The 13,264-nt window shown below is 39.2% G+C and overlaps 1 protein-coding gene across 1 annotated transcript; it reads left to right on the forward strand.

The window, feature by feature from the left end:
• Positions 1-3,787: 3,787 nt before the first annotated feature.
• Positions 3,788-6,512, forward strand: LOC140873092 (uncharacterized). The gene is made up of 4 exons (XM_073276074.1): positions 3,788-4,027; positions 4,388-4,876; positions 5,570-5,762; positions 6,379-6,512. Exons 1-4 carry the CDS (start codon positions 3,788-3,790, stop codon positions 6,510-6,512), a joined length of 1,056 nt encoding a protein of 351 aa, XP_073132175.1.
• The last annotated feature ends 6,752 nt before the right edge of the window (positions 6,513-13,264 follow it).

Raw genomic sequence — 13,264 nt, forward strand, 5'->3', positions numbered from 1 at the left:
TCTTGCCATGACCGAACACTACCTTGGCCTTGCACAACACTTTATTGAGCACCCTAAGCCCCGACCCGAGCCATGTTCTTCCTTGGCCGAGCCCCTCATGTCCGAACCCTATCTTGGTTTTCATCATGAACGACCCGAGCCCCAAAGGAAAGACTCTAGCTCAAGCCAAGCTCCATAACCAAGACAAACACATACACATGACCGAGCCCTAGCTCCATGCCAGAGCCCTTGTTGATCAACCATGACCGACCCGAGCTACTCATGACCGACCAGAGCTACTCATGGCCGACCCGAGCCCATGGTCAAATCCATCAACCCTTGCTCATTCTCATGCCATGTGTTCTTGATCTTGACTTGTGCTCTTGTTAATAAAATATTTATTAGTTCTAAACATATTTAACCATTAAATCTTGTAAAATAGAACTGGGTTACAACATTTCTCCCTCACTTAAGATATTTCGTCCTCGAAATAAGATCTTAAGTACTGAATGTAAAATAAGATACAAACGTTCCTTTATTCAAACTGAAAATTTTACAAGATACAATTGAATTATAAGATAATCAAACCAAGTCTGCATAATCCGTATGCATACGAATTTCAAGTTCCCAAGTGGCTTTTTCAATGCCCCGATGCTGCCACTGAACCAGAACAAGAGAAATAATCTTTGTTGCATACTAACTTATCCCAATATTCTGCGATACTTGCTTGAACTATATCTCACGCTATTGTCTAATAACCCAATTAGACCTATAAACTCTAGAGATATCTTTTTGGTAAATCAATTATATCAACATTAAATCTGATTCTTCAACCTGTCGCTCCCCCACTTCTTCCCAGAACAGTGGAGTACGACATCTCCGACAGTACAACGCTTCAAATGATGTCATACCAATACTGCGATGATAACTGTTGTTGTATGCGAATGCAATAAGTGACAAATGATCTTGTCAAGATGGACCGAAATCCATAGCACAAGCTTGTCACATATCATCAAAAGTACAGATAGTACGCTATGACTGGTCATCATTTTCCGAATGATAGACTGTATTCAGAATAGTCCCTAAGAAATGCTGAAAACTCCCCCAGAATCTGGAAAACAAATCTGGGATCTCAATCACTGACAATGCATACTGATATGCCATGAAAACTCAGAATCTCCTGAATGTGTAATCAATCACTGCTGTCAAAAGTGAAGTCTTGATTACACGGAAAGAAATGCGCTGCCTTGGTGAGTCGATATATCACAACCCTGATAATATCATAATTCCTCGAGAATACCGGCAAATAGGTCATAAAGTTCATCGTGATAACTCCCATTTCCTCTCAGGAATTGATAACTATGATACGAACTCCCAGGTTGCCGATGTTCAGTCTAAATCTGTTGACACACCAATATTAAGAAACATACTGGTACCCAAAGCACTTCATACTTTTCCACCAAAACCGAGTACTCAAATCCTTGTCCACCAAAAGAATTCTCGTACTAAGGACTTACACTATGTCATAACACAAGTGACAACGTCGTTATCCATAATTCTTGATTTTCTGAATCCTTCAGATTCTCTTCTTGGAAATACTTATTTTTTTTGTTGACTCAAAAGTCGATTAGTACCATCCCTAGTACTAATAATCTGGTTCAAATAGTGACATCTATTTGGGATAATGTCAAAACCACAATACTGATTATCCTATCACGGATAATAGTAATCCTTACTGATTTCTGACTTACGCTATTAGATGAACAAAACCGTTTCATCACTCCCTTGCAAAGTTCTCAAATCAATTCAATCTGGCTAACTTCTGACTCGATCCTATCAAATCAGTTACATCAATGGTCTAACGCATCCAATAGACATCGCGGAAAATCAGTGACAACAATCCCGCTAGACCTGGTAACAAGTAGATCTCAGCTGCTATCCTTTTTCCACGTCTACACACTTGATGATATCATGTTAGTACCGATTTGAAATTCAAACACTTGCTATATCAAAATCGGATGAATATTTTCCACAAATACTAGTGAAAACACACCTGAATACTGAATACCTGAGTACTGTACTCATCTTATCAGTTTTTCCCAGTGATTAACCATTGCTCAATCCAAAATTCTCTTTTTACAAAAGAAACATTAATCTCCCCCATTACTGGGTTACAACATATGTATCTGCCACAGATAAATCAAAACATAGTTTACTGGGTTCCCAAAATCACAAGTGTTACATCTTATCATTCCTTCTTAATAAAAGAAAATCCAAAATATGATGTTGAATCCTGACTTTTGGTGATAACAAAACAATAATTTATTTTTTAGTCGGCCGCCAGTTATTTGTATAAGTAAGCTACGTCAACCGAACAAAGACATATCTACCAACGACAGCCAAAGCATGCAAAGCAGCTACGTCAACCGAACAAAGACATATCTACCGACGTCAGCTAAAGCTTATCAACCAACGAAAGATGCAAAACAGTTGTATGTCAAACATATCTACCGACTGAGATATCTACCGAACTTCAAATACAAAAAGCTATACGCTACAGTTCGAAGTTACAATTTCCCAGATCTCGGAAAGTGACAAGACAACTGAAAAGCAAAAGAACGAAGCATTTAAGGATTTGTCTGATAAAGTGAGAAAGCCTTAAATAGAATTTAATGTGAGCGACACATTGAATAGACAATTAAAGGCGCTCCCAGAACGAAATATTCAGAAAGCTTTATCAGCAGGGAAATCCTACCGGTTGACAAAGAAGAAAGACGTTGAAGACAAATGCTATATATATCAAAGCCTCTCTAGACAGAAAGAGACAGAACACAACACAACACAACAACGCTTATTGAGAATCTTTCTATCTGAGCTCTCGAACCCATCTTGAATACTCGACCGCTCAAAGAGAAAACCCTTAGCTTTAACAGCCTTATCCGATCTTCGAAGAGATCCTTTTCAAGGGTTGCTCAAATCTAGATATCGTTTGAAAGACTCTACCTGATACAAGGATTTGAGAAGTCTTAAGTCCTCGAGAGACTAAGACAATCATCATCATCATCTGAAGAAAAGTTTGATAAGAGCTTTAAATCTTATCACTGTGAATCTAGGAGTTCCATATTAGGCGTTGGATAAGTCCTAACTTGGATCGGGTGTATTGCAAGATGTTGTAATAACCAAAGTCTTCTAGTGAATCCTTCCGAGGTGGAAGAAGGGGTGACGTAGGAGATTGAGCTCCGAACATCCACGAAACATATCTGTGTCTACTTACTTTATTGCATTGCATCATTCCATGGATATCATCTAGCATGCTGAGAGCTATTTCCGCACTAATCATAGTTTCTCTTATATTTCTAGCAGGCTAAAAGAAAACCGGTCGAGTGAACTAACATTTACTCAACCATATTGCATTAGATTTTAAAGACTATCAATATTGTGCATTCACCCCCCGTCTACACACTATATCGATCCCCAACAAGTGGTATCAGAGCGGGTTTTTCTATTTAGCTACTGATATTCATCATGACTTCTTTAAATAAAATTCCTATGTTCTCTAAAGAAGATTATGATGACTGAAAAATTCGTATGCAGGCACATCTTTATGCTCAAGATGATGATATGTGGTACGTTATCACTGACGGATCCATGAAGATTCTCAAAGTCAACAATTTTGTAGCCATAACTGGAGGAGAATCACAGATGGTCGAGAAACCCAAAATGGAATGGAATGGACTAATGAGGATAAAAAGAAAGCAAATCTTGATAACGTAGCCAAAGATATGCTTACAAGACGCTGGACAAAAATATGTTTAGCAAAATCAAGGCGTGCTCAACTGCCAAAGAAATTTGGGAGAAACTCGCTCAATTGTGCGAAGGGAACGACCAAACCAAAGAAAACAAAATCATTGTAGCAATACAGATGTTTGACAACGTCAAGATGAAACCAGGAGAAACAATGACTGAGTTTGACGAAAGATTCAGCAATATTATTTGTGAATTAATTGCTCTTGGAAAGATATACACTAATCGTGAAATTGCTTTGGAGGTTATGCGAGCACTACCCAGAGAATGAGATGTCAAGACCATAGCCATGAGGTAATCAAAAGATCTGAACAAGCTAGAGCTTCATGATATGTTTGCGGATCTCAAAGCATATGAGTTTGAACTTGGAATCCGAACAGAGGAAGAACCATCAGCGTCAAACCCCACCAAGGCACTAACGGCAACTATCCTATGTCAACCGATCGAGGATACAACAAAGAAGATAGCTGAACAAATTAGTGGAGAAGCTATGTCTCTTTTTATCAAAAGGTTTGGAAAGTTTATGCGTAATAATAAAAAAATTAAACCTTACTACTAACAAGAACATACAGAGGATGGTCCCGCATGCTTTAACTGTGGCAAGCAAGGCCATTTTATTGCAAATTGTACTAAACCCAAGAATGAAGAAAGAAAGCAGCACTATGAGAAGAATAAAGGCAAAGAAGGAAGAAGAACATATCAAAATAAGAAGGAGCAAAAGGTACTAGTTGCAGACGAAGGGAAAAGAAAATTGGCTGAAATAGAATCTGACTCAACCGATACAGATATCTCATCCGAGGAAAGCGAGGAAGAGCGAGTTCAATGTCTCATGGCTAACTCCATACATGAAGAAGATGACACTGAGGTATTTGACTTCACCTCATCTGACTTTACACAAGAGGAACTCATTCAGGCACTGAATGAGATGGTCACTGAGTATAAGAAGCTTTCTATATCATTCGAGGAAGCAAAAACAGAAAAGGCATGTCTCATTGATAAATCAAGAGAATCTAGCTGTTTACAGCAAAAAGAACTTGATGGTCTAAGGACTAAGCTAAATCTGTTAGCTACTGAGAATGATAATATGAAACGAGTATTCCAAGCTAATTTATTTGAAAATCAAAAGTTGCTTAAAATAATCAATGCTTGAAATAAGGCTTCTGACTCTTTGGATAAGATACATGAGAACCAGAAACAAGCAGGTGATAAAACCGGTCTTGGATATGGATCAAATGAATGTACTGGCTCAAAAGAAAATACTCAAACATACTCTAGTGGGAACAATCCCAATGAAATGAGATTTTTTCGATCTAGTACGATATATGAACACGCTGAATGAGATATAGATGTTAAACAGCCAAGTCGCTATGGTAAAGTCAAGAACGAAGGACTAGGGTATGTGAAACCTAAGATCCCAAGGAAAGAAGAGACATGGAATAAACCAAGATTGAATGAACAAAGAATGGGAAACACATTAAGTTCAAACAATAAAAGTTTGAACCAAGTCAACTCAAGTACAGGAATCATCGGGTGACACATAACCAACACTTCAATTGTAAGCCTATTCAAAAACGATATAGACTGAATAACACAGATCAGAGGTTCAAACAGTACACTGTAAAGCCTAGACCACACACAAATTCACATCGTGTACCTAGACCGACTCACTTTGTAAACACTCACACGGGTAAAACCGTTAGAGTAATTCAGGTGTGGGTTCCAAAAGGTCTAATCCAATTTGGACCCAAATAGATAAGGGTACCATGGTTGTACATTCTTCTTACAGGTACTATCAGTAAAATCAGTCGAGAAGAATAGTGCAACAGAAAGGTCAACGTGGTATCTTGATAGCGGATGCTCCAGACACATGACTGGAAACAAAGATTTACTATCTGATATCATACATTACAAAGGGCCTAAGATTATTTTTGGTGATAACTCGGAGGGTAAGACCGTGGGTAAGGGTAAGATTACTCATGGTAACTTTATCATTAATGACGTATTACTCGTTGATAACTTATGTTATAATCTGATCAGCATCAGTCAACTATGTGACAATGGTTATATTGTTGAATTTCTTAAACATTCTTGCATGATCAAATCTAGCAACGGCGATATTATGCTAACCGAACTAAGAGAACAAAACACGTATAGGCTGAATTGGCAAAGTAAACAACTGATAGTTCCTACTTGTTTTGTTGCTCAGAATGATAAGCAGTGGTTATGGCATAAACGACTCAACCATTTAAATTTCAAGTCCATTAAGCATCTGAGTAAACATGAGTTGGTTCTTGGCTTGCCCAAAGGTGATTTTAAAATAGATAGAGTTTGCTCCGCTTGTCAGCAGGGCAAACAGGTGAGAGCCTCTTTTAAAAACAAAGGATGCTCATATTCTTCCAAATGCTTGGATCTGTTACATATGGATCTATTTGGTTCTATACCGATCAGGAGCTTAGGGGGAATGAGATATACATTAGTGATTGTGGATGATTACTCTCGGTTTTTGGGTAATTTTCTTATCATCCAAAGATCAAACTGCTACTCACCTGATAAAAATTTTCAAACGTATGCTAAATGAGAAACATACTGGGATAGACAGGATCAGGAGTGATAGAGGCACTGAGTTTTTAAAAACCCTTGAATCCTATCTAGATGACCAAGGCATCAAGCATGAGTTATCTGCTGCTTGGACCCCACAGCAAAACGGGGTTGCTGAAAGAAGAAATTGAACTCTTAAGGAGGCAGCCAGAACTATGATTGCTGATTTCAATGTATCTCAAAGACTCTGGGCAGAAGCAATTAATACAGCATGTGACACTCAAAACAGATCTATGATTAACAAGAGACACAACAAAAGACCATATGAGTTCTGGAATGGCACAAAACCTGATGTCTCGTATTTTAAAGTATTTGGTTGTGTTTGTTATATTCATGATAATGGAAAACATCGCCTGACAGCTTTTGATGCAAAAGCAGATGAAGGCATATTTGTTGGATTTTCCACAGTCAGCCGAGCTTACAGAGTGTTCAATAAAAGATCACTGACTATAGAGGAATCCATTCATGTTATTTTTGATGAAACTACTGTATGTGCGGAAAAGTTTCAAACTGACATTCAAGATTTAGCCAGCAGGCTGAAGTCAACCGTTCTACAGGATGAAAGTGATACCAATGATCCTCCTAACACAAGAGATGAGCAAGCAGAAGAGATTATTCAACCCAATGAAGGAGGATTAGATCACATCAATGACGAACAGATAATCGGAGTGGGTGCTTTTGAACCTAACAACGCAATCAGGGATGAGGAAGACACTCAAACAGGCGCAAATCCTCTCGGACCAAATCTTCGGTGGAATAAAAATCATCCACCTGATCTGGTCATCGGTAACCCTACTGCACCTATTCGTACATGTAATCAACTGAATGATGAGTTATTGCATGCAGCTTTCATTTCACAGCTAGAGCCCAAACACATAGATGAAGCATTACAAGATGCTAGCTGGATTGAAGCAATTCAAGAAGAACTAAATCAATTCACTAGAAACAAAGTGTGGAATCTAGTCCCTCGACCGACAAATCAAAACATCATAGGCACCCGATGGGTGTTTCGCAACAAATTGAATGAGGATGAGACAGTGGTAAGAAATAAAGCCCGACTGGTTGCTCAAGGATTCAGACAATAGGAAGGCATTGACTTTGACGAATCATTCGCTCCAATAACAAGGCTTGAGGCTATCAGAATATTCTTTGCCTATGCTGCTTACAAAAACTTCAAAGTATATCAAATGGATGTCAAGTCAGCTTTTCTCAATGGTCTACTTCAAGAAGAAGTATATGTTGAACAACCACCAGGTTTTATCAACTCTTTAACTCCTAATTTTGTTTTTAAGCTTGACAAAGCTCTTTATGGCTTAAAACAAGCACCGCGTGCATGGTATGATACATTATCACAATTCCTATTAGATCATGCCTTTACTATAGGAACAGTCGATAAGACTCTTTTTAAGTTTGTTAAAGGAGATCACATTTTACTCGTTCAAATATATGTAGATGATATTATATTTGGATCAACTAATCCTTGTCTATGCGAGAAATTTTCTAAAATGATGCAGGAACAGTTTGAAATAAGCATGATGGGAGAATTAAATTTCTTCCTCGGACTACAAGTTAAGCAGCTGGATAATGGCATCTTCATAAATCAAACTAAGTACACCAAAGAACTTATCAAGAAGTTTGGTATGGAGAATTGTTCTACCATTTCTACCCCTATGAGTGCTTCTATTAAACTTGAAAAAGATGAAGCAGGAGCACCAGTTGAGGTAACTATGTATCGAGGTCTAATCGGTTCATTACTTTATCTTACGACCAGTAGACCAGATATTATGTTTGATGTATGTTTGTGTGCAAGATTTCAAGCAGCACCCAAGCAATCGCATTACATCGCAGCCAAGAGGATTATTAAATATCTTAAAGGCACTAAAAATGAGGGTCTTTGGTATTCCAAAGACTCAGAATTTAACCTTGTTGGCTATTCAGATGCAGATTATGCAGGTTGCAAGATTTACAGAAAAAGCACTAGCGGATCGTGTCAATTTTTGGGAGATAGACTTATTTCATGGTTCAGTAAGAAGCAAACATCAATTGCCACCTCTACTGCTGAAGCAGAATATCTTGCAGCTGGCAGTTGCTGTGCTCAAATACTGTGGATACAACAACAACTTAGGGACTATGGAATCCAGTCAAATGAAGCTCCCATATTTTGTGACAACACGGGTGCTATTGCAATCACTCAAAATCCAGTGATGCATTCCAGAACCAAGCACATTGATGTGCGCCATCATTTCATTCGTGAACACGTCCTCAAAAAGGAGATTCAAATGATCTACGTATCTACTGACCAGCAGACAACATATATTTTCACCAAGCCATTGCCGGATGCTAAGTTTTCCTATTTTCGCAATATTCTTGGTTTAATTGATTTGAATTAGGACAAGCATAAGTTTAGGGGGAATAATCGTTTATTTCTTTTAAAGCACAAAATACTTTCATTGCATGGAGTGCTTAACCCTAACCCCTAGTGAGTCTGAAGTCAGCATGAGCCGCAGAAATTCTGCTTCTCATTTTATGACTCCACTCTATCATCCAGACGGAGAGCGAGCCTTGACCACTGCAGACGTCATCCTCGAAACAGATGTTCTGCATCTCGTCTCTTTCTGCCAACAGCATCATGAGCCGAATAGCATATGGCCTTAGCATCACACCAGTGCTCTGGGTTTGCAAGCAACACTTGCACCACAGCAACCCTGCAGCAAGGCACGGCCTAAGAGGCACAACACCTGAACGATGTTGACGACGAATGGCTTCCATCATATACCACACTCTCATGCCTCTTTTCACAACTCTACTTTTGTAGATGAACTTTCGTCTTTCGAAATCGGACTCATCCATATTTTTTGTTGTTATTGTTTCAACTAAGCTATGATCTATCTACTTGTTTGCATCACAGTATTTATAGGCGAAGAATACCAAAGGCCAAAGGTCATGAATGCCAATAGTTACCTACTGATTTATCTTCGAAAAAATCCGAAAGAGATACTTGCTCAGACTGTTGATAAGCATACTTTATCGATATTTGTGTACTCTTGCATTTATTTAAAAGCTCAAAATAGTTATTATTTGCAAACAATGATTTGTCTTCATTAATATCTGCTTTTCTTCTCGATGATATCTCGTTTAATGTGTGATGTGACGTAACTTTATTGATTCATAAAAGCAGATAATGCGCAAAATAGATTTGTTTATTTCAGGAAAAAGAGAAGGACATATCACATAAGAGCCCTAAAGGCTTCAAGAGCCCTACCGATCTCCTTCTCCACCTCACCTTTCCAAGAGAGCATGAAGAATGTAAGCTCCCTGGTAGGAGAGCGAACGTAGCCAAGATCATCCGATCGGATGCGCTCAAGTCCTTCTAGCTCTTTGTAGAGCAAGAGGAGCAACAGGCCCTTTGGACTGAAGACCAACATCGAGTCAGACGACACCAGCTTGTCTTCATATTGCCGCACAAGGGCAGCATAGTCTCTCTCAGAATCATGAGGATGGCCAGTTGAGAGAAACAAACGCAACACTTCAATTGTCTCTATTTCTTCAACAACCTGGAAAAACACAGCATCTTCATACTCTCGAGACCTTACTCTCATCAGAGCAGCGGCGAATTCTTCTGCCAAATCACCTCCCTGACCCGTCATATTGTTTTCTAATTTATTGAATGATTTCTTATTGTTAAACGACTGATATATTCACTTCATATTTATAGGGATAAAAAGAGAAGGTGAAACGTCGGGTGATATCAATCGTCTACTGAATGGATCACGCATTAAATCATTACTCTGGAAATCGACGGCGTGTCCAAGACTTCACATGTCATGATGTTAGACGTTCAAGAATGATTACAATCATTGGAATTCGACTCCAACGGCCTTATATTATATTCATTGTATTTACTTTATTTTACCGCGTATATTTCACTCTCTCTCTTTCAAAATTCAAAATTTTAAGTGACGTGGAACCATATTTACCGATCATTTCAGACGTCTCTCACAATTTGTCTTGCAAATTAAACTCATATTCACATTTTGCTTCTGCATTCTTCACAAACTATTGATCAAATTCTTTGTTTGCAGAAAAACTTAAGAATGTCTATCCAAAAGAATTGTCTGGATATTAATTTCGATGAAGTTCATTCCATCCAAAATGCGGAAATTTCAGCCATGTTCAACAAGATTGAAGCTTCAGGACTTCGCAAATTTCTTAGCTCTAGATCAATGGTCAACTATGATCTGGTCAAGGAATTCTTTGAATCCGCCCAACTACATCATGGAAGCATCATATGTATCATCAGAGGATGGAAGATCGAGTTCAATAAACGTTTCTTTGGCGACACTTTCAACTTGCCCACAACCGGTTTGATGAAATGCGCAGACTTACCTGACGAAAATGCAACTCACTGGGCAGCTCAATTCACACTTGATGGCTCATCCATTAAGGTCAATGGCCTCAAACAAAGCTTGAAGCCAGCATACCGACTATTGGCTAACATAGTCGCAAAAACTCTTTTAGCCAAGGCTGGATTCTACGACAAGATCACTCTCGAAAAGCTTCAGTACATGGCCTCTATTGCCTCCCAGTTGAACTTCAACTGTTCTTCGATTCTCTACTCTACTTTATGTGAAATGATTAGAGGCAAAGGACAATCGGAAGGTTTTTCACTACAGATATGTTATCTACTTGCAGCCCTAGATGTTGACTTCTCAGACTATGAAGTCCTTCATGCAGCCAAATGGTTAAATGCAGTCACAGTCCCTCTGTTATTAAACAAGAATCAGGTGACTTCTGACCAGCTCAGGACTATCAAACGAGAAATTGGGGCAGAACAACAAACTGCCAAAAGCACTGCAGCTACCCAAGTCAAGCGTGCTTGACCAATCAGACAACCTATTCAAGTGGACTCTGATCTGGAGGATGAGGTTAGTGACAATGCTCCCTTAGTTCAAGTATTCGCTCACCCCTCTCCATCCCAAAAGACAAAAATGGCTCCCAAGCTATCTCACCCGAAACCAAAGAGGATCAAGTTGCTATCTACAGTTCACACTCCAACGTCTCAACTGACCACAGCAACCACTGAAGTCTCAACATCCGAAACACTATCTACTCACCAAATCCAAATTCCCCAAATAACTTCCGAACCAACTTACAGCACCACTGTTACCACATTACCCATTTCTCTGCCCTCACCGACTTCATCAGTTGATATTGCTGCCGTCATCAGTCAGCAAATCTTGAGAACACAAGAGTTGGTTTTGAAGACCCAAGTTCCTCAACCAAAAGGAATTATTATCCAGGAACCCTCGTTCTCTGTACTGACCACAACTTCAACCGACCCTCAGGGAAAAGGCAAAGCACCTCTCATCCCATTTCAAAAATCCCAATCGGTAGGGAAAATGGAGGTTCTTATCATTATTTTTTACATTCTCTGGGCTGTGCGGTTCAAACTACAGGAATTTGATGAATGGGTAAACTATTGTCTGAATGCTTCATATTCTCAAATCTTGCTTGAGAATAAACTGGAGTACCTTTTCAAATTGGAAGACAAGATGTTCATTCTCACTGCCACATAAAATCTTGAAACAACACTCGACAGATATAAGTTGGTGGACGTTCAGCTCCGTGATAGTCTTGCCCGACATATTCTTGCCAAAAGAGAAGAGAACAATCAGCCGATGAGCAAAACTGCCAAAGATGACACTGAAGTCATCTTACGTCTTAAGCAGTCAGTCGATGTCACTGACACCTTTTTACGAGAATATCGGCTCAAATACTCCATCCCACTACCGGACGACGAATACATACAGGCGTATAACAACGATGTTCTGGTCATGATCCCTCTTCTAGATTCTCATGATAACTCAAAAACATCTGACTTCGTATTTTCAGCAGAGGAACAGGAATTTATTGCGGCACAAGACGAATGTCCCTTGACATATTTTCCGTTTGCTTCCTCATCAGCCGCTGGACCTACGTCAAGTGCTGATCTTATCACAAACACTCAACTGACTTACCCGATTACAACAGTTACTAGTGATAATCTTCCTGAGATCCCACTCACATCAGTCTCAGATGTTATGCAATCAATTTTTTATGATGAACAACCAACATCTCCTCTTCTGGAGATCCATTCTGAAGACTCACCTCAACCGACGACTGACGGCTCGCAGCCCTCTAGTCCAACTCACCAAATAGATCAGGTGATTGGAATCGATGTCCGTTCATTGATCGATACCACCACAGTATTTCCTCCAAAAGAACAAACTGCCACACGTGCTTCAATTTCAGTTCCTGACTCCGAACCAGCGAATTATGCTTTGGAATGCATTGTAGAAGATCTTCGCGAGACCACACAACGACTCAGCAATCGCATACAAGGACAAGACGCTGGCATTGACAACACAAGATCAACGATTATGTCTCGTCTTAACAGTTTGTCTTCTGAACTCGGAAGATGCGTCACTGAACTGAAAAACTACAAAGAACGCAATCTTCGAGCTATGGGTACTATTGCCGAAAAGGTCTCTCAAATTGTTCGCCGTACAAATGAGCATACTTCAATGCAAATCTCAGTTCTTCAGGCTGATTTAACCGCTCATATTGACTCCCATATTGACACTTTTCAAACCACTGTCGGTACTCAACTAGGAGAGATTATCTCTCATCTCACCCGTAGTGATGTCAAAAAGGGGGAAGTATCCAAAAAATCAGTTGACACCTCTTCACAGAGAATGCAAAGGAAGTAAGGTACATTTTATGTACATGTTATTTACTTAACGCAATGTAGGTGTAATAGGTTTTCACTGCTACTTATCAATGATTGCTTGTAACATTAATTGTTCAATGCAATTCATCTTCGCAATGAATTCATTTCGTCTAC

Source organism: Henckelia pumila, unplaced genomic scaffold (genome assembly GCF_033568475.1).
Source record: "Henckelia pumila isolate YLH828 unplaced genomic scaffold, ASM3356847v2 CTG_525:::fragment_3, whole genome shotgun sequence".
Taxonomy (NCBI): domain Eukaryota; kingdom Viridiplantae; phylum Streptophyta; class Magnoliopsida; order Lamiales; family Gesneriaceae; genus Henckelia; species Henckelia pumila.

What these genes read in the sequence shown, in the direction of transcription:
- LOC140873092 (XM_073276074.1), top strand. Translation starts at nt 3,788, where the DNA reads ATGTTTAGCAAAATCAAGGCGTGCTCAACTGCCAAAGAAATTTGGGAG. An exon ending in ATCGTGAAATTGCTTTGGAG is followed by an intron (nt 4,028 to 4,387) that starts GTTATGCGAGCA and finishes AACTGTGGCAAG; the next exon opens with CAAGGCCATTTTATTGCAAA. An exon ending in AGAATGATAATATGAAACGA is followed by an intron (nt 4,877 to 5,569) that starts GTATTCCAAGCT and finishes TTCTTCTTACAG; the next exon opens with GTACTATCAGTAAAATCAGT.